This window comes from Erpetoichthys calabaricus, chromosome 10, assembly GCF_900747795.2.
Source record: "Erpetoichthys calabaricus chromosome 10, fErpCal1.3, whole genome shotgun sequence".
NCBI lineage: Eukaryota > Metazoa > Chordata > Cladistia > Polypteriformes > Polypteridae > Erpetoichthys > Erpetoichthys calabaricus.
Genome location: NC_041403.2, coordinates 84182735 through 84204145, shown reverse-complemented (window position 1 = coordinate 84204145; position 21411 = coordinate 84182735). Strand labels below are relative to the sequence as shown.

At 35.9% G+C, this 21411-nt stretch overlaps 1 protein-coding gene across 1 annotated transcript in view; it reads right to left on the bottom strand.

Moving 5' to 3' along the window:
- The window catches only part of LOC114659194 (collagen alpha-1(XXIV) chain), a 338513-nt gene that overhangs the window by 97327 nt on the left and 219775 nt on the right, over nucleotides 1-21411 (bottom strand). The window contains exons 25-27 of the mRNA XM_028811519.2: nucleotides 11938-11991; nucleotides 2344-2397; nucleotides 698-751 (exon numbers count right to left, since the gene is read on the bottom strand). Of these exons, the coding sequence (XP_028667352.1) occupies nucleotides 698-751; nucleotides 2344-2397; nucleotides 11938-11991 (162 nt within the window). The remainder of the gene's footprint in view (nucleotides 1-697; nucleotides 752-2343; nucleotides 2398-11937; nucleotides 11992-21411) is intronic.

Sequence of the window (21411 nt, the reverse complement as noted above, 5' to 3'; positions counted from 1 at the left end):
TTGTACACACCCAGAATAATATCAAGGAAGGGACAGGAGTCATAAATAATGGGTTTATTTTAAACAAAAAAACAAACCAGACAGAGAGCTGAAGGGTGTGCTCAATGTACAAAGCAAACAAAATCCTAACAAAAATCTTTCTATTCTTTTTGGTCTGCTTTTATAGGAACCTTGTCTCTTTGTGTGGTGGGCTAGCTCATCCAGTTGTCAAGTTCTGTTCTCATTATACATATGATCTCTCTGACATGGCCATTAATCAGTCAGCTTTCACTACAGTTCCACACTGATCTAAACATGACTTTTCCTCTGGTGTCACTTCCGGCCAAGTCCCAAAATCACTTCCATATTCAGTGAAAGGCCCTTATTTGATTACAGGAGCACCAGACTACAACTCCGTGTAGCAGACCCTAGTGTTCCTTCATCATTGACAGTCTATAAAGCTTTTTTTATCTTGGGCTTTAAAGTCAGCTCTCCAGCAGTTGTTTCCATTTAAGGTCTACATGCTCTCACTTCCCTGCACTGCCCCTTAGCAACCTTTCTTTGAGCTACATTATTTGTATGAAAGTATACTATATAAGTAAATGTTGTTGTTGTTTCTCCAGCTTCCCAATCTATGGACAGTAAACTACCAGCCGTTAATCAGAAGATCCTATCATTTATTTTTCACCCTTTAAGAAAATTGCAATAATTTACTTACAGGCTGCCCTTGTGGACCAGATTGACCTGAACTGCCAGGGGGGCCTGGGTAACCCTGTTAAAAACAGACAATTTTAGACTCTAAGAATCAATGTTCTCTCAACCTGATGAAACTACAGACAAGACAGCAAAAAACAGTCTTCATTTAAATAAACATTTTCATACCAGAAGGTCATGTAAAAATGACAAATCAATGAAGAACATTATAAATATAAAATTATTTAATCTATGCACAATTTTATATACTATATCATTGTAACATTGAGTCTTAAACATCAATCTGAGGGTCTATAATATTGCAGTTGTAGAATCGAAGTTTTCAATGGTCTTCTCTGTTGTATTTGTTTTCCATATATTTTATACAGGATTTATTTAAATGACTACAGCCTAAAAATGATGTCAAGATGACCGGGCTGCTAAAAGGAACGTAGGCGTTTATGCTTACTCGGAGTATCTTATTCATAGGCTATGTATGCTACTAAGCTCTAGCTATCGAAATCATTAGGAACTTTCAACAAATGTTTAGATAGATAGATAGATAGATAGATAGATAGATAGATAGATAGATAGATAGATAGATAGATAGATAGATAGATAGATAGATAGATAGATAGATTATGTGAACCAAATTAATTAATTTAGTAGAAGAAACTTTTCAGGTCATTACAGAGGGCAAATTAGATACACTTCAGTCCAGTTGATTAAAGTTTTTGGGCCCTTGGGAGTTACAGTGTGTAGAGCATCACTCTGAGTCACCAGGGAATAGTTATCTGGCAATGAAGCAAAATGGTGCCTTTACTCTGCTTTCTCCATTGACTGGGTTATTCCATAAACATCTACCCCTTGGCTGAGGTCTATTTTTTTGGTTGTTTCTTCTTATATTTCCTGTTGATAATCTGCTTTTGATTTTTAAAAATAAAATCTGATAACAAGAAAAAAAATTCTAAAGATTTACAACTTCATTGGTACATCTACATCTAAAATTAACTTGTTATAAAGTAGTGTAAAGGTTGGCACTTCTAAACTGACCTGGTATGCGTTAGAGTAGGAGTTGACACGAATTTGCCCTTTGACAATTAGTTATCCCATCAAGGGCTGGTTTCTGCCATTCACCAAAGGATGTCAGGCATGGATGGATGGATAATAATGAACATCTACAAATGTCATAAAGCATAATTAAAGCTCTTTTTGGAGCTAACAATGCCAAACCTTTGACATTATGTGTAAATCCTTGCATTTCAAAAGTTTCATGTAATGTATTATTACGCCTAGCAGATGACATCAGTTTTAAGAAATCTTGATGAAAAATTTCAAAAGATTTTATAGAACTAGAACAAGCAAATACCACTCACATAATTTTGTGTGGTAACTAAAAGAGTATTAGAAATGATTCTTTTTTTCCAAATGTATGTCTGGATTCATGGAATTCTTTAATGTGCTCTTTTAAATTTTTCAAGGAATACAACAGTTGGTGTGATTTTAATAATGTCAGAAAGGTGGAGAAATTCAAAATACACCTTGTAGGAATCAGAATGGAAATTACCAGGATCATGGGTAGAATATCAATGTATCTATAGGCAGTCAAAATATGACAACAAACCAAAAACAAAGAAAGGATTTGTATGGTCCTTTACAGATTTAGCTTACCACTGCTCCCTTTTCTCCAGGAGGGCCTAAAGGTCCAGCTGGACCACGATCTCCCTAGAAAAAACAGTAAAAAAATTATATATATATATATATATATATATATATATATATATATATATAGATGGATATATTTATTAAATTGAATATGCTTTTGAACACCTGATTAACAAATAGAAATAATTGTTACATTTGAATTGAATTTGACTATTAGACATTCCTAACAATGAACACTAATTTTTTCCATAGATTAAATTATCCTACTTACATCCATTCATTTTCTTAACCCAATAAGAGGTTATAATGAGTCATAATATATCCTGACAATATTGTGGTACAGCAGGACTCATCCTTGGGTGGGATCATACTTTAAATAATTTACAAAAGAAAAATAATAAAAAAAAAGAAAATTTAAAATAAACTAAAAAGCTCTTTCCCTGAATATGTGCTCAAATTCCTTTTTCGCTCATATTTGATTTGTTTATATTAATATTATTATTTATAGTAATTATTTGCATTATTCTGTGTTTTTTTATTAGTTTTGTGTATAATGATATTTCTATCTCTCCATGTCTGTGTTATCATGTTCCTTGTGTTTTGTGGGTGGTTCCCCAAGAGGCGGGATCACCTGTTGATATTCGTTAAGGGACTACCCTTACCCTTACGTATATAGGCTGAGGAACAAGCAGTTGATTCATTGAACGTGCTTGGTGGTTTTGGTAAGTTCTCTGTGATTATTACTGTGTTTACTGTTGATTTTCTGTTTTTTTTTTTTTAAACCTCTTGCTCTGCTTCTTGACTTCTCCTTGGATTTGTGATTTTCGGATGTGTTCACCAGTACATTGCCTATTGTGTTAAGGCAACTCCTTCTGGGCCTTTGTGCTCTTTGGTGCTTTTCAAGCTGCAGGGCATTTTTGAAAAATAAATCAGTTACTTTATAAAAATTCTTTGTTGGCCCTTTATTTGCTTATAAGCCGAAGATTGAATGTTCCACATGTGGGGCTTTTTTTTTGCAAGAGTTTTTGGGACTTTCTGCTTGGCAACTCTCTAGTTCATAACACAAGTATAGACAGGAGAATATTTTTACTAAGTTACTCACAATGAATGACCTGAATGCAGATGCCTTGATAAGTTTCATCAGGTTTTAGAACAAAGTAGTAAACAACTTGCAGTTTAATGCTGATACAGGCCACATATCTGTTCTGTGCAGCATTTGACACCATACACCACAATATTCTTATAAATTGACAATAGGTGGATCTCTCTGGTAGTGTCTTTAGTGGTAGTGATTTTAGTCTTATTTAACAGGTAAAATTCTTAGTTAGTTGCAGTTATTATAGTTTGGAAGTCAATGATATTGTATACAGTATATGATGAGGATCTGATCTTTATTGATCTGCAACAGTTTAATTCTTAGTAGGTGCTCCAAACTCGTCAGATAACTTGCCTGGGGCTATACAGCAGAGCATAAAGAGGACTGGACTCAATGGCCAATTTTGAAGATTCTAGAGCACTCTACCAGAACACATGTCTGTGTTCTTAATTACTATCCACCATATATTTATAATTATATTATTTTGTTGCTGTATATAATTTTAAGCTTGCTACTTAATAAATTGTCAATTTGAGAAAATCACATCCGATCCTTTACTCTGTTATCACGAGTATTAAGGCAGAAAAGGTTTAACCCATTTCCCTGTGAATACATGCTGGAAACTCAGCCTCTAAGGTCCACTGTCTGAATATTCATAATAGATGAGTATTCTTTTATACTTTGGCTTTGAATTGTATGTAACCTACCTTAAATTAAGCTGCCTAGCCTCTGAGGTTTTATTCTGAAACACATGCTAAGGAATAGCGCTTAGCCTCTGAGGTGAGAAGGGTATTGCTGCAGCCAAGAGCCAAATGTCAAATAGGAGGGGCAATGTCGAGTGGGAAGGACTACAGTGTCAAGTAGGAGGGGTTCATGAACTGTTAACATCTGATGGATCATGATGTAAAGTGAATAGGAAATCTCTTGTCATTGCGCACGCTGCCTGACGTATAGGACCAAACTGCTGGCTTGGAATCCTAGCTCAGGATTCACCCATGTAAAGAATATGCTAAAATAAATAAAAACATTTACTGTGAGTCTTTTATCTTTTTTCTTGTATTATCAATTGATTCACGCATAAAAAGCAGAATAATACACCAGGGGCCTCACGTATAATGCCGTGCGTAGAATTCACACTATACCATAGCATATGGACAAAAGCGTAAATGTTCGTATGCACAAAAAAATCCAGATGCATAAATCTGTGCGAACGCCAACTTCCACGTTCTTCCGCTACATAAATCCCGGTCAGCGTGAAAAGTAACGCAAGTGCATGCACATGCTGTCCCGCCCCAACTCCTCCCAGAACTATGCCTTTTTGAATATGCAAATCAATATAAATAGCCCTTAAGCTCAGCCTTCTGTGAAAAGACAATGGCAAAAGCATAGGGGGAAATAGAAGAATTTCAGTGAATACCAAGTGGAGGCAAGGAAAAACTTACTATTTGTTGGTTTAAACAGTAATATAATCAACAAAAGGAAGTTGATTGAGTGACAGAGTGTCGGAGAAACTCAAAAGCTCAAGTTCACAAAGTCGCATAGTGCCCGAAATAAAAAAGAAGCTGTCAGATATCAAAGCCGCAGTGAAAAGGCAAATCGTAGCCCACCGTCTGAGTGAGCTCTCTGAATAATTAAAATACTGAGATGAATACTTGATATCATTTTCATGATGATAGGAGTTAAAGCGTGTTATTAAACATGGGAACACAGTGGCGCAGTGATTATTACTGCCTCACGCAAGATGCCTGCTGTGCTGTGTGCAACTTTCGATGAAATAATTTATTGCAGCAGTACTATCTCTTTCAAACATACTAACCCCCAATTCCTGTCCTTACTTTTCTTTCTCCAAATACCCAATCGCCACACAATCAGCTCTGTAATAGACGTTAAGCCATCTGTAAGCTGAGAACGCCGATTCTTCAAAACTTTTAAGGCACATTGAAATATCTTCATAGTACATGTTTAATTATTCTATCCCTCTATCCTTCCAGTGTTGCACCAGCCCCAGCAAGAATACAGTGCAAGGCAGGAACAATCCGTGAACATAGCACCTGCTCCTTGCTAGTGCTGTGGCACTATGTCCTCACATGTTTAATTATTAACAATACAGATTATTTAAATGAAGTTAAAGTTTTATCTTTATAATATAATAAACATATTTTGGTGCATTTCATCTTAAAAATTATATTGTCATCATATGTAAATACGCACTTTATAAAGTGGCTCAGATTATGCAATATTATAACTGTATCGCAAGCTTACAGTGAGGTAATTGAACTTATAAGTACAAAGCGCTCTATAAGGAGCACTTGATGGACTGATTGAGTGCATTTATAGTTCTTGGGATGAAAGTGTTGCTGAACCGCGTGGAAAGGCTCTGAAGCATTTGCCGTATGAGAGCAGTTCAATAGACAGCATGGCTGAGGCAACGTGTGGTTGATGCTGTATACCGATAATTTCTTTCCAATCAGCTGCTGTAGAGCTGTGATTTCACACTCAGATACAGTGATATAAATACTCCGAGTGGTGCAGTGAGAGTAATATGGAAAAAGATGATCCGCTATGGCAAACCCTAACAGGAGCAGCTGAAAGAAGAAGAGGAATGTACAGTGAGAGTAACAACACTAAAGCAGCTATGGTATTTAGAATAGTTTGACCATTCTGTGGACCATTATACTGTTACAGGTTAATTACAATCAGATGCATTAAACTAACAAACAATATGCGGTTAATTTCAGTGTATTTATAAAGCAGCGTCCCGTGACCCTGTGTTCGGATTCAGCGGGTTGGAAAATGGATGGATGGATAAAGCCGCGTCGGGGATGTGGATCTAAAAAAGAAAGGGAAACCACACTCGAACTGTAGCACTGCTTTGACGCTGGGTGCCGCCAGTTTGCAAAACCGAGCAGAGAACTTGCGTATGCCAAGCATTTAGCTACCGTGAAAATGTGTGTGGTTTTAGGCCAAGTTTAGGTTTTATACATTGTGATTTAAGCATGGAAACGGGCTTATGCAACGTTTTTGTGCATACGCACTGATTATACATAAGGCCCCAGGTGTTTTGGCCACCTGGCAGCTCAGGCTGACAGGGCGAATCATTCATATCATTCAAATACTGTTCCCCTTTAATGGGAAGGATGGCCTGCATTTCAAATATCAGCTTTTGAATTCGAAGAACTGTCTGCTAAATGTATTGCATCTTCAAGCCGAAAACCAAAGCAGAAGGTTAATGGGATGTTGCTTGCTTGCATGTATCAGGATTGCTTGATATTTCAATAACGATGCAATGAGAATATAAAGGTAAATGTCACTACATTTTTTAGGCAAGATTGGTGACAGCCTGAAATGAAGATTAAAGACAAGGAAATGAAGAATAGAAAGTGACAAGGTAAAATGAAGAGAAGGTGAAGATATGAATTGAGCACTAAAAGTTGAGTGTGTGGAATGAGGAAAATGAGACGGCCTGAAAGTTACATTAAAAATGCAGAATGTTAAGTGAAAAATTAATGTTAAAATGCCAGAATGTTAAATGAAAACTGAAAATTGATAGACCGGGAAGTGAACCCAGTGCACTTGTTTGGCAGGCGGTTGCAATCTCAGTGAGCCAGGCAGACGCTGTTGTGGATTTTGATGGCATGAATTTAAGAATAAAATCTGAGCTTGTGAACTTGATGCTAGAGCGTGCACATGAAATACATGTATGCAATGGAGACTGAAAAAGTTCTCAGCATTAAGTGAAGTTGAAAAAATGACAGTTTGATATCAACATGCCCTTAGGCTGGCTGTTCTTGGTCTAGGTCTGTATTTTGGGAACATGTATTAACTCTACTCGGAGTGTATCCTGTCAATTCTGTTTAAATTGTATATTTTCCCTATTATATGTAGCATAAGCTGTGAAAACTTCAGAGTATTCATGACAAACTTTAATTTTTAATTTTGACAACTTCGTGTGTGACAAACTTTTATTTTGAAAACTTCATTCTACCTATCAAGTTTGTCTACAATTCAATTCAATGTAGAGATACAAACGTGTCTGAGGTTACATGTGAACTATTGTTCATGTAACACAAGATAAGAAAGCTTCTTAGCCTCTGAGGTTTTACTGCAAAACATACATTTGTTAAAGAGTGCTTAACCTCTGAGGTTGCATATAAAAGGCAACTATTAGCCATAGTTGTATTCCTTTCATAGGGTATACAAACCTAAAACTTTGTAAACGACAGTAAGCCAAAGCTAACTCAAGTATTACAGTGATTTATATCCTTATTTTTTCACTGATTAAGAACAATTGTACTTTATAGCTGGTGAAACAAACAATTAAAATTGTTTTTTATTATTATTATTATTTATGCATTTATTTGTGTTTAGATTAATAGCCAGCTGAAAATGCTCACAGCCTAGTTCCTGACTATCAGGTTTGCTTGCTCTCATTCTAAGCATTATGCTTCAACTGTCACATTCCACTATTCCACTCCCCTCACTCTCTCTTACTCCCTCTCTCCTTATCTATCATTGGTTGGACCACCCTGCCAGCCAGCTACGCCCTTGACCTAGCTTACCTCCAACCTTTTAACTTAGTGAAATATTACCAGGAAGTGCAGATTTAAATGCCTTCTGAAGATACCTTCCAAGATAATGCTGGACCTAATTTGATTGTGGTCAGCAATGTCTCCTGAAAATACTAGTTTGTCTCATCAGAGCTCCCTTTGGAGGTCCCAGGAATCCCGACATTTCAGAGCCCCAAATCCTTAGTAAAGAGCTATGAACCCTTGATGGGTTCTGGTCTTCCATAAAATGGTATAGGGTCTGCCATTCCCACAGAAGAACTCTTTGCATCGATTGATTCTGATTTTCGACTAGTAGGATACACTATTACTATCACATCACATTTATCAATACTAAGAGCTGAGGGATGCTCCAATCAGATGCCTGTTCCTTACTGTATACCATTCCTTTGTCCCTTCAAACCCTGCAACACTTGCTAGCCAGATGATATACTTTATCATAATATCAAATATAATGAGAAGTATATTTAAATGCTATGCATCTGAGCAACCACTTATGCTATAATTATCAAAATTTGCGTCATAAAATAGTATTTACTCTGTGTAGTCTTACTAAGCATATATTATTTAAGATGGTACACTATAATGAAGTAGAGAGTAGCATGCACAATGCAATTGTGTAACTTTTCAACTTGACTACTGCTGTGTCTACAAGATTACTAATAAGTACGTTAACTATGTTAACCACAGTTTATTTAAATATCTGTATTACTATTATGCTGCTATATGTGAATTGAGAAATACCTTTTCATCTATGTTTGAGTTTTATTTTCCAGAGATTTATTAAAAAAAAAATCTTTAATAACAAGCAACATTATCTTGTCTCAAGTAATCATTTGCTTACAGAATTTCTAAAATCTAGACCTGGTAACTCACTACAGCTGCTTTGTTTCATTTTACTTAATTTCTTCACCAGGAATTTATATCTGCTTCCAATTAACTTGGAGCTTAATTAAATCAGAATTCTTCTTGTTTCTGTATTTTTACGTATGTTGCCTATACATAAATGCTCTATTAATACATACATTCATACAGTACATAATACATAAATGCTCTTTAATAGAAAATTTTGTAAAGATGAGTGATGATTGTCCCTTTGCCTATTCTTTAAACTGTGAGGCATAATGTATGTTTTTTCAGTTGTAAATGCATTTATTTAGCTTAGAATACACATGAGTGGTTGGTTTTCTCTCTTTTACTCACACATAAACTATGTTTAACATAACATTTTGGGTACTTTAAATATGTTGTCACAGCAACCAAGAACTTTTCACAGACCCTTTTAGAAATATACTTCCTCAGAAACACTTTAAAGTTGCACCACTGAAATTTCCAGTACTGCTGCTGCTGCATGTAACAGCATAACAACACAGCCTGCGTGGACAATTGAACTGAGCCAAATTATTTCTTAGAAATGAAACAGATTGTACAGGTCTCCATTGAAGTGAGTATTGAATATACAGGGATGCATTTTTTTGTGAATTAGGTTACTTTCATTTTTAAAGAACCCAAACAATAACTGCAAAAATTACAAGCATTAAACATATGTAAATGTAACCCAGAGGATTCACCTAAAATAAAGAAATAAATAAATATTAATCAGTATGTACATATGCATATAAACCTAGAATATGAGCATTCCTTTCATTGGTGAAGAATTTCTAAAATGTAAGATAGAGGTGGTGTAAGATCGCCTGTGTAGGTGAAATACACAAGCAGAGAGAGGGTGTTGTACCATGTTAGCTTTTATAAATGTAGTGAGAAGTCATGCAAAATGACACCTTTGTAATCTTTTTAGTTAGCCAATAAAAGGTGCCATTTTGTTTGACTTCTCACTACAAGCACAGAGAGAGAGACAGAGAGAGAAGGAGGGAGACAGAGAGAAAGAGAGGGATAGCATGCATTTACTTGTTGTATATATAGGCTTTTTTCTTTACCTGCTAATCTGTCAATGACAAACTGAGAGTAAGAAACTACTAGATACGTGGGACTCACAGGACTGATTCTGAAAGATATGTATTTTTTGTTGATACAGGATCCAGATAAGTGACCACGTTATAATAATTAAAACAGAGGAAGAGAAATGGAACACTAAAAGTGACTTCTGGAAAAATCAGCAGACATCGTATCACATCTTTAATTTAAAAGCATAGTGCTATAGGAATATGTTTCCTGTTTATGATATGTGCTGTGTTTCCTAAAGTAGCCATTTAACAATACTTTAGCAAACAAAGCATGCTTTATGCAGGTTTTTAAGCATACAACTGGAAAATGAACATGTGGATTATCAAGTAATGTGATATTATTATTTTTTTCTCATGGACAATTTTAACTTTGTTTGCCATTGTACAGCACTTGTCACCATTGGGTTCTATTATATCAAACTTTTTTCTCTTCATTCTTCACGAAAATATTGGAAATGGTTTTTTCTCGGCTAAAAACTACATGTAGTAAGTAACATTTAAAAAAAATCATCTTTGAGTGAAGTTTTTCCTTTAATGCCTGTCTGCCCCTAATTTAGGCAATCTCAGTTGTCTATAAATGTCACTGGCAAAGCTTGCACTTAAAACTGTTTTGACTTTTGATTGCGATACTAGCAGGCGTCACATTTTTAACAAAACTTCATGTCTATCTTCATTGACAAAACTGGGCCAAGTATTAATTTGATGCTTGTGAAAACAATTTTAGCACTTTTATGCAAAAAAATGAATACCACCAGTTTGTGTATACTGTATATACGTACATAAAAATTACAGCTTTGCTGTTTCTAGCATGTTTGTAAAACCAAATGTATCCTTGTAGTTTATGCATGATTATACAATAGCAGTGTACCTGTGTAAAGAAATATATGGTCACATATTGTGTCTTATACATGCATACATTTATCTGTGACATCCAACCATGTCTGCATTTAAATAACACAAAAAGAACAATTTATTTTCATTTTATATTAAAATTCTGCTATTCAGGGCTTGTACAACAATCCAGTTATTAAAAATTAAAACAAGTGTTCATTAGGCTTATATGAAATGTGACATAGCACGAGAGTTCTGAAGCACATAAAGTCCCAAAAATACTCAAAATGCCCACTAGAGTGGCAAAATCACCACCAAAACATTAGCTAATAATGAAAACGGCTACATAGAATCTTTAGAGATAAAAGGATTTATTTTCCAAAAAATGCTCTGAGCAAAGGTAAGCAATGTAGAGCACAAAAGGCAAAAAGAATTACATGAAAAGACAAAGGCAATCCAAGGCAAAAAAGTGCAAATCACAAATCCAAAGAATGGTAAAAAAAAAAAATAGAGAACAGGTTCAAAAATGCAGAAGAATTATAGAAGCACAAGATAAACACAAAAGAACTCACCATACTATGACGGACTGTGGTTTGCCCCTGTCTACACAAGGCTGAGGCCAGTCCTTTGCTGGGATGAGCAGGTGGCCCCACCTCTGGGGGGATTGCCCACAAAACACATGGTACATAATACAAGATACATAAACACATTGAAACTAAATAGTCAACAATATTAACAAACAAAACACAAAAGGGAACAAAAATACATAGAGCAAGAATCAGGGTTAGGGTTAAACTCCAGCCAGGGGAGGAACAATGGCTGAAATAAAATAGTGAATCTGTGTAAAAATATTTTCGATTTATTAAATGTACATACAGTACCTAGATTGTATCATATTTTTTTCTAAATAATGCATTACTACAATGACAGGTGCTTTCATGGCTTCTAATGAACAAAATAGGCAACGTTGAGAGGGTATATCTGTCACATATAGCTAAAAGAAAATGAATTCACCAAATCAGACAATCTAACACAGATAAGATAGAATGATATCAAATTCCAAAATTGACATTTATAGTTGTTTATCATGAAATTTTAACTCCTACTTTCAATATATAAAACCTCTGAAAGCAATAAAATGTACCTTTTCTCCTTGAACACCAATGACACCGGGGAGTCCAATTAAACCAACTTGTCCCTGAAAGCAAGACAAAGAATTACTATATTATTAAGTCATAATAAGTTAAAAATTATTAAAAATGTAACTGTATAATATGTTTCTCAGTTTATTATCTTTAATATTTTTAAGTCATAGAAGTTTTGAAATTCGCAGCATCTTAACTCTCAAAGTCTAAAATAATCCTAAACAAGGTACCCAGCCTGTCTTTGCTCCAAATTTAAATAAATAAATATATAGTATTAACACTTGACATAGCTTAACATAACAGCAGGCCTTTGTTTTTGCCCTGTTTACACTGATGTTCACCTTTCTTTCTCCTTTTGCTCATTTCTGCATTGTATTATTTTGAGAGATAAACTGATAACTCATGAAAATTTTTTAAGTTATCAGGGTTTTGTGGCTTAGCTGTCTGGGTTAAGGACTTAAGGATTTATATATTTCTATCACTTTCATTGTTAAATGAAAGAAACAAAAACTTAAATGTACTGTATTTCTTTGCTATTGTCATAAAAAAACCTTGTCTTTTGTTTATTTATGCAGTGATTCATCAGTATTGTAATTGGTATGCATTTTCAAAGATTCAGCCTTAATCTAGATCATGTCTGGGTACATTATTACATTAATTACAATAATCAGGTTAATGGTGATTTGGATGGGTTATCTATTTATGAACCTAACTGTTGGCAGAGACCCTACAGTGAAACAGTATGTTTCTTATTTCCCTAACTATGCAGATGAGTTTTAATTAAAAGTGTATGTATAAAGTGCAGAATCCTAATAATTTTCAAGGTTTTAAGACCCCTCCCAATGCTTTTAACTTTCACCATATATTTACATTAACCTCAACAAGGTGTGCATCAGCTGATTAACATATGTGATAGATTACAAAAACCATAAAAATGACATTATTCAGTTTATGGAGTCACTATCTTCTGTAGTCTTCCTTTTTATAATGTGCCAATGAACCTGCACAGCCCAAACACTTTTGTCATGTTTTAGCCAGGATGTATTCCCTGGCTTATTTATATTTTTAAGATGTCTTTTTTGTTCATTGTTATGTATTAATTTTCATGTATTTATTTTGTGTTTTTTGAATTATTACATTTGTCATATTTTTGCATTTATGTTATTACATAAAGTCAACCAATGCTTCTTGTACTTTGTGGGTGGAACCCCAAGGGATGAGGCCACCCTTGCATCACTAGTAAAGGAATGGACCCAGGCTTTAAAGGCAGGCTGGGAAGTGAGTCCCTTAGCAGTTCATTTAGTGACATTTCAGAGTGTTTTGTGAGAATTGCCATTTGTTTCCTTTTGCTGTTTTTTTTTTTGTTTTTTTTGCATCTGTTCTTTGTATTTTGATTTCTAGATAGAGTACTGGGGCTTGTTCACCTTAGGATTGTTGCTCAGGTAACTCCTTTTTACTTTTTTGATCATACAAGGGTTTGGATGACTGAGGATTGCCATATAAGAAAGGTATGAAATTAGACGTATGTTTGTTTATTCAACTCTCTAATAATTTTATTCTTTATTTATTTAATACAGTAGTAAAGAAATTTGTATTTATTCTTCACCATTCCTTACTGTACAAAATCAAGGGGAAGTCTTGTTATATGCTACCAGTCTGGATTCTGCCTCTATCCGATCCCACACTTTTCTCTGCACCTGCACAACTTCTTGCATGAACCTCAGTCACAGCAGCTCAGTTCTGCTACTCATTACAACTGAGGAATTTAAATGACACAATGTTCATGTGCATAAAAATAAAACAACTTAGCCTATGTAGGAATGCATTAAAGATGGCTTGATGGCACCCTATGCAACAGTGACTAAACATGTGCTTAGTATTCCTGGTATTCTTAAAACAACCTAATAGTATTATCTAAAGAATATAATGATTCAATATTTCTCTGACACTGTAATTAAATGGTAAAATGCCACAGTGATTTGCTATCTATCATATTTGGATGCAGCTAACCACTTTTCCTTGAGACTAAAGCAAATGTTTTAAATCTCTTTCATGTAATGTTTCAAAATATCTGTAACATACTAACTAAAATCAGCCACATACCCTCCATATCCAAAAAATCTAACAATAGCACCTGAATCTGTAATCCTTTGATTTGCAATCTACAATCTATGAAAGCAACTTCAGGCAAATGCAACTGTACAAATCGTATTAAAAACATGTTTTACGTATATTATTAGTGCATGTAATTAATTACAGTACATTCTCTTTATGAATATATGACTAATTGTTACAGAAACATGTAATAAACAAAATAGGGATAATACATTATTTGCTGAAATGACTAGAAAAATTAAAAAATGCTCCAACTTTCAAACCAGCTAACCAACTCTCCAAACGTACCAGAATTATACGCCAAGCATACCCTTTCATCCTTTATTATATCTGTGGAGTTCCATTGTATTTTGTACTGATGTGTACCCCCCAGTACAATATAGAACAATAAAGTGTATTTTAAAGGTAAATTATCAGCAGCTCATTATTTTACTGTTTTAAATTATCCTTTGGAACAAGGTATATTTTTGGTAGCAATGCCTGAATAAGCACCTGGTTTTCATAAAAGATTTAATACTATAAGCCTAATTTCACCAAACGTTTTCTCCACAATTATTAATATTGAAGTGATGTCTGACACAAGGAGAAACAGTTTCTTTACTGTGTCAATGAGGCAGTTACCAATTAAAGATGTACATGAAGAAATCATATACTCTAAGAAATGTATTTTGTGCATTTATATAGAACTACCTTAAGTATCTGGCTATGTCCAGGTATATTTGTGTAATGGATCATGATAAGAAAGGAACTATTTATTAGTTTTTTGTAATTCCCATTTGTAAATGCTGGCTGTAATTCAAGTGTCCCATCCATCATCTACAATACCTCCCTGATAACTAGCAGTTTCTTTGCTCTGAGTCATGAATTTGTTCTTTTTGTATATGACTGGATTTCAAAATTGCTATTAACTCTTTGCTTGGCTGGAATCATGAACACTACATTTAAGTAATTCCTGCATTACTGTGTTTTTCACAAAAAGATTTTAATCATGCATTACTAAAGTTGATGGCTTATTAATAACTATATCCATGGACTAAGGAAAACATCTACAATGGAGGAGCTGGGAGTGACTGGGGTTCACAGTCACTGCTGCAGGTCTCCATGTTATTGCAGGAGGGAGCATCCATCCATCCATCCATTTTCCAACCCGCTGAATCCGAACGCAGGGTCACGGGGGTCTGCTGGAGCCAATCCCAGCCAACACAGGGCACAAGGTAGGAAACAATCCTGGGCAGGGTGCCAACCCACCGCAGGACACACACAAACACACCCACACACACACCAAGCACACACTAGGGGCAATTTAGAAACACCAATCCACCTAACCTGCATGTCTTTGGACTGTGGGAGGAAACCGGAGCGCCCGGAGGAAACCCACGCAGACACGGGGAGAACATGCAAACTCCACGCAGGGAGGACCCGGGAAGCGAACCCGGGTCCCCAGGTCTCCCAACTGCGAGGCAGCAGCGCTACCCACTGCGCCACCGTGCCGCCCAGGAGGGAACATCAATAGTGATATTTGATAATGCTAAAAAGATGATTCAAAATTGATTAATTCAATGTTGATTTAAAATTGCTACAAATCACAATGCTGTATTGGCATCAAAGCCTAAAATTACAAGTTCATTATCATAAAATGGACTTGAATAAATATCTGCTATCAAAAAATAGTAAAATTTACTAATGCTGTTTTTGTTCTACTTTTAATAATAATATATAATAATAATAATACATTTTATGTATATACCGTCTTTCCCATGCTTCTACCATATTCTGAACTGCAACTCGGCATGTGTTTTAAAAAAACAAAAAAAAAAACACACTTTATTCTGTTTCATTGTGGCTTATCTCTGTAACACTTAGTACGATATATAGATGAATTATGTCATTGGCTTTGTCAAAAATGAAAGGTTTTGTTTTGATAAAAAATGTAGTGTCATGAGTTCATTTCAGAGTTACTGTCACATGTTCACACAGTGCAATGAAACTCCTGTCTGCATGTTTGACCAACATGGAACAGGCCACAACTATCCTTGTCCATTGGCCTGAACATCACTCCATTAGTTTTGGATAATATAACATTACAAAATAAGAGGTAGGATGAATAAAACAGCCAAGTGTTCTTTTGCATTGTTTCACAAAATTGTTGTTAAACTTTTTCTTTGCATACAATTTCACTACCACAAAACTCACTGAAAAGGATGTTTTCTTTGGAGTTTTAAAAGTTTTTAGGTGGTTGAAAGAAAGGAACATGGCTTCTTAATTGTTTGGCAACACCATAACCAAACACACATAATTTCTCAGAAAAACCAAGATGATACAAAATGATTCTCTTAAACAAAAGCTGTAACCTAGGGTGCTGTAATCCTGTGTTTTAAGTTGGACCAATATACATAAAAAAATGTGTAAAACTTGGTTCAGCTGTTTTTTTATGACTGGCAAACAAATAGAGATATTGCATTTTTATTTATATAGATGTACTGCTAGGTTTTTTGAAACCATTAAACAAGAGCCAATATTTTGTCTTTTACATACATTTGATTTTAGTGAATGCTAAACAAAAGAGGTTATTACAATTAAAACAATTGTTAAAAAACTTCTATTTGATCTGTTCTGTGAGGCATTTTTATATATTAAAAGAATGATTAAAACTTCATTCAAATTTTTCTTGTTGGACATATCATTATATATCATGTATCATTTTAAACACTACCAGTTCCGTGTAACTTAATCTGAAGAATAATTAACTTTTTGTTTTAAAAAGTGATTGGCAATTAAAATTCTATAAACATAAAACCTTTAGAGTGACAGGGCGAGCCAGACACCCTTGGGGAATTGCGCCACATAGCCATAGTGCCGTAACTGACACTCCCTCACAATGCAGGTAATATGCCTCATTCAGGACTCCATGAGCAACTGCTCATTCGACACAAAGTTAAACTAGCAGTACCCAAGGATTCTCCAGAGAAACACAGTACCAAAGGAGTCCGGTCTTCATCTTAGGTCACTGGATAATGTCCATGTCTCACAACTATATAGCAAGACAGGAAACACCAGGACTCTAAAGAATTAATAGAGCATGTCGCTTCACCTACAGTGTTCGAAAGCAGAAATGACCTGTCCAAACTGAAGGTGATGATCGCTGCGCTAAAGCAAGACATAAAGAATGATATAAAGAAAAGCGAGAAGGGGATAAGCTGCGACGGCAGGAGCTGCGGCAGGATAACAAAGACTCAGAGAAACGCTTATATATCCGATATGAGGCAGCCTTTAATGTTATGCTGGATAAAATTAAGGAACACATTCAGGAAAGTGCATCTAAACTGAGCACACTTGCCAATCAGCTGGAGGATGTTAAGCAGGCATTCACAACACGAATTGAAATAGCCGAAAATCTAGCATCCACCGCTGATGAAAAAGCAACAGCTGCCAGTTCCGAATGCAAAAAATTCAGAGACAAACTTGCTGCTCTGGAAGATGGAAACAGAAGGAATAATATTAGAATCGAAGGTCTGCCTGAGAATCGTGAAAGTCCAAACCCAGTTAAATTCGCAGCTGAACTATTTCTAAAATAATTGGAGAGGACTTTTAATCAGATACCGAGATAGCAGCAGCTTATCGCATACGCGGATCAAATACCTTTAGACCTAGGTCTTTTATTATCCGCTTCGAGAGATTATTATGTAAGCTAGATGTGATGGCACTCCTCAGACGCAAGCAAGAGATTATATTTGAAAATAATCACATTCGTATTTTCCCTGATTTCTCTCCCGCAACAGCTGCTAAACATGCAGCCTTCTACAACATTAAGCAGCAATTACGGCAAGCCGATATCAAATACAGCCTCTTGTACCCTGCCAAACCGAAAGTGGATGTTCAAGGCGAACACCACATCTTTTCAAGCATGGAGGAAGCAGAAAAGAAATTAAGAAAGCTGATCCCGACACTATTCTGAAACAAAATAGTGAGTCACATCCTGTCATGGCATGGCAAGGAGATATCACCTGCTATCTGATCCACTTGTAATGATACGGGTATTATAATTATACATCCTTTTCATTACTCGGATGCTTTCTGTTTATGTTTTAATTACAGTTATAGACGTGTGTGTGGAAGAAATTAACGCCCCTTTTGTTATTATTGAATTAAGACTTACTATGCTTATCTTGGACCACTTTCTAACACCATCCCCTGGGTTTATTATCTTATTACTTTAAGATTGCTGAACGTTATATTATATATTTTATGCTTATAGTTTGTTAATGATTATATATAATCATAGTTTGTTAATGATTATAATTTTAGGCACATAGTATTTAGACCATATTGGCAATAGATATCTCTAATTTTTAATCCTAAAACACCGCTGCGTGGGGGCTTGTTTTGCTTTGGATGTGTTCTATCTCTAGGTATGTCAGAGGACCGAGACTTTGTGAAGTGGGGTCCAGCCTCACGTGGGGAGGCAAAAGGGGTGGGGGGGGGGGTAATTAAGGTTAAAGCTGTCTCACTTCCAGTTAAGACTACAAAATGACATCAAAAACTCAGAATCAATATCTCCATGATGGGACAGTCAACTTTGTGAGCTGGAATGTTAAAGGCCTGAATCACAAATTAAAGAGAAAGAAAGTACTCTCTCACCTAACAGGTTTAAACGCTAAAATAGTATTTTTACAGGAGACCCATTTACTAAGCAAGGATCAGTTCCGTCTGCAAAAGGACTGGACTGGCCAAATGTTCCATTCTAGCTTTACAAAGAAAACTAGAGGGGTAGGAATTCTCATACACAGAACAGTCCCATTTGTAGCATCAGATGTAGTATCTGATCCGGAAGGGAAATATGTGATGGTCATAGGCAACTTATTTAACTGTAAAACGATTTTGATAAATGTTTATGCACCTAATGTCGATGATAAGGAATTCATACAAAACGTATTTGCATCCATCCCCAATGTGAACACTCATAAAATTATAATAGCCGGGGACTTTAATTGTGTTTTAAATACACTCCTAGATATGACTCCTGTCACAGGGGGGATAACATCTAACACTGCAAAGATAATTACACAGTTTGTAACTGACCACAATTTATCAGACCCCTGGAGGTTTCTAAACCAAAACTCAAGAACATATTCTTTCTACTCACCAGTACATCATTGCTACTCAAGAACAGATTATTTCTTTATAGATAATAATTTCTTGCCTACGATTAAATCTTGCAAGTACGATGCTATTGTTATTTCCAACCATGCACCTCTGATCTTGGAGCTAAAATCACTATGCCCCACACACTCACCTTGTAGATAGCGTCTTAACCCGCTTTTATTAGCAGATGAGAACTGTACAGAATTTATATCCAAACAAATCAGTTTCTTCCAAGAGACAAACACATCCTCAGTCTCTGCAGGAATACTCTGGGAAACTCTAAAGGCCTTCTTAAGCGGACAGATTATTTTGTATCTTTCCCACAGGAATAAATTAGAAACCAAGAAAGTATCAGAACTAAAAAGCGAAATTACTAGAATAGATGAAGAACATGCCAGGCTTCCAAGCGAGGCTCTACATAGGAAAAGGCAGGCTCTGCATTCAGAACTCAACCTCTTGACAACTAAAGAAACTGAACAACTAATTTATAAATCCAGACATCATTACTATGAACACGGTGAGAAAGCTAATAAGCTTTTATCTCTACAAATCCACAAGCAAGAAGCTCGCAATGCAATCCCAGTAATCACCAACACAAATGGAGACAAAATCATTGACCATAAAAATATAATGCACACATTTAGAGACTACTATAAATCCTTATATTCTACTGAATTCAAAGAAGACAACACACCATCTAATGCATTTCTGGACACATTACAGTTACCACAAATAGATACTTTTACTGTGGAGGAACTTGATAAACCTCTGGCGCTATCTGAATTACTAGATGCTATAAAGTAACTTCAAGGCGGGAAAGCAGCAGGCCCTGATGGCTACCCTGCAGAATTTTATAAGAAATTCTCCGCTCAGCTAGCTCCCCTCCTATTAGCAACATTTACAGAAGCTAGAGACAATCAAATTCTACCTCAAACTTTTCACCAAGCATTAATCACCGTCTTCCCTAAACAACATAAAGACTTATTACAATGTGCATCATACAGACCAATTTCACTTCTGAATAATGATCTTAAGATACTCTCAAAAATCATAGCTAGAAGGATGGAGAAAGTGCTGCCTTTGGTAATATCACAAGATCAAACTGGATTTATCAAGGGTCGACACTTATCCTCCAATCTTCGACGCCTGTTTAATGTAATACAGTAATCCCTCCTCCATCGCGGGGGTTGCGTTCCAGAGCCACCCGCGAAATAAGAAAATCCGCGAAGTAGAAACCATATGTTTATATGGTTATTTTTTATATTGTCATGCTTGGGTCACAGATTTGCGCAGAAACACAGGAGGTTGTAGAGAGACAGGAACGTTATTCAAACACTGCAAACAAACATTTGTCTCTTTTTCAAAAGTTTAAACTGTGCTCCATGACAAGACGGAGATGACAGTTCCGTCTCACAATTAAAAGAATGCAAACATATCTTCCTTTTCAACGGAGTGCGTGTCAGGAGCACAGAATGTCACATAGATAGAGAAAACAATCTCTGGCAAACAAATCAATAGGGCTGTTTGGCTTAAGTATGCGAAGCACCGCGGCACAAAGCTGTTGAAGGCAGCAGCTCACACCCCCTCCGTCAGGAGCAGACAAAGAGAGATAGAGAGAGACAGAGTTTGTTTTTCAAGCAAAAATCAATACGTGCCCTTCGAGCTTTTAAGTATGCGAAGCTCCGTGCAGCTGCACAAAAGATAGCAACGTGAAGATAATCTTTCAGCATTTTTAGACGAGCGGCCGTATCGTCTAGGTGTGCGAACAGCCCCCCGGATCAATCCCCCTACGTCAGGATCACAGAAAGTCAGCGCAAGAGAAAGAGAAAAGTAAGCTGGGTAGCTTCTCAGCCATCTGCCAATAGCGTCCCTTGTATGAAATCAACTGGGCAAACAAACTGAGGAAGCATGTACCAGAAATTAAAAGACCCATTGTCCGCAGAAACCCGCGAAGCAGCGAAAAATCCGCAATATATATTTAAATATGCTTACATATAAAATCCGCGATGGAGTGAAGCCGCGAAAGGCGAAGCGCGATATAGCGAGGGCTTACTATATACTCACCAACAAAGTCAAACATCCCAGAAATATTATTATCATTGGATGCAGAAAAACATTTGGCATGATTGAATGGAAATACCTTTTCACTAAATTAGATAAATTTGGGTTTGGCCCGAACATTTGTGCATGGATCAAACTACTGTACACCAATCCAG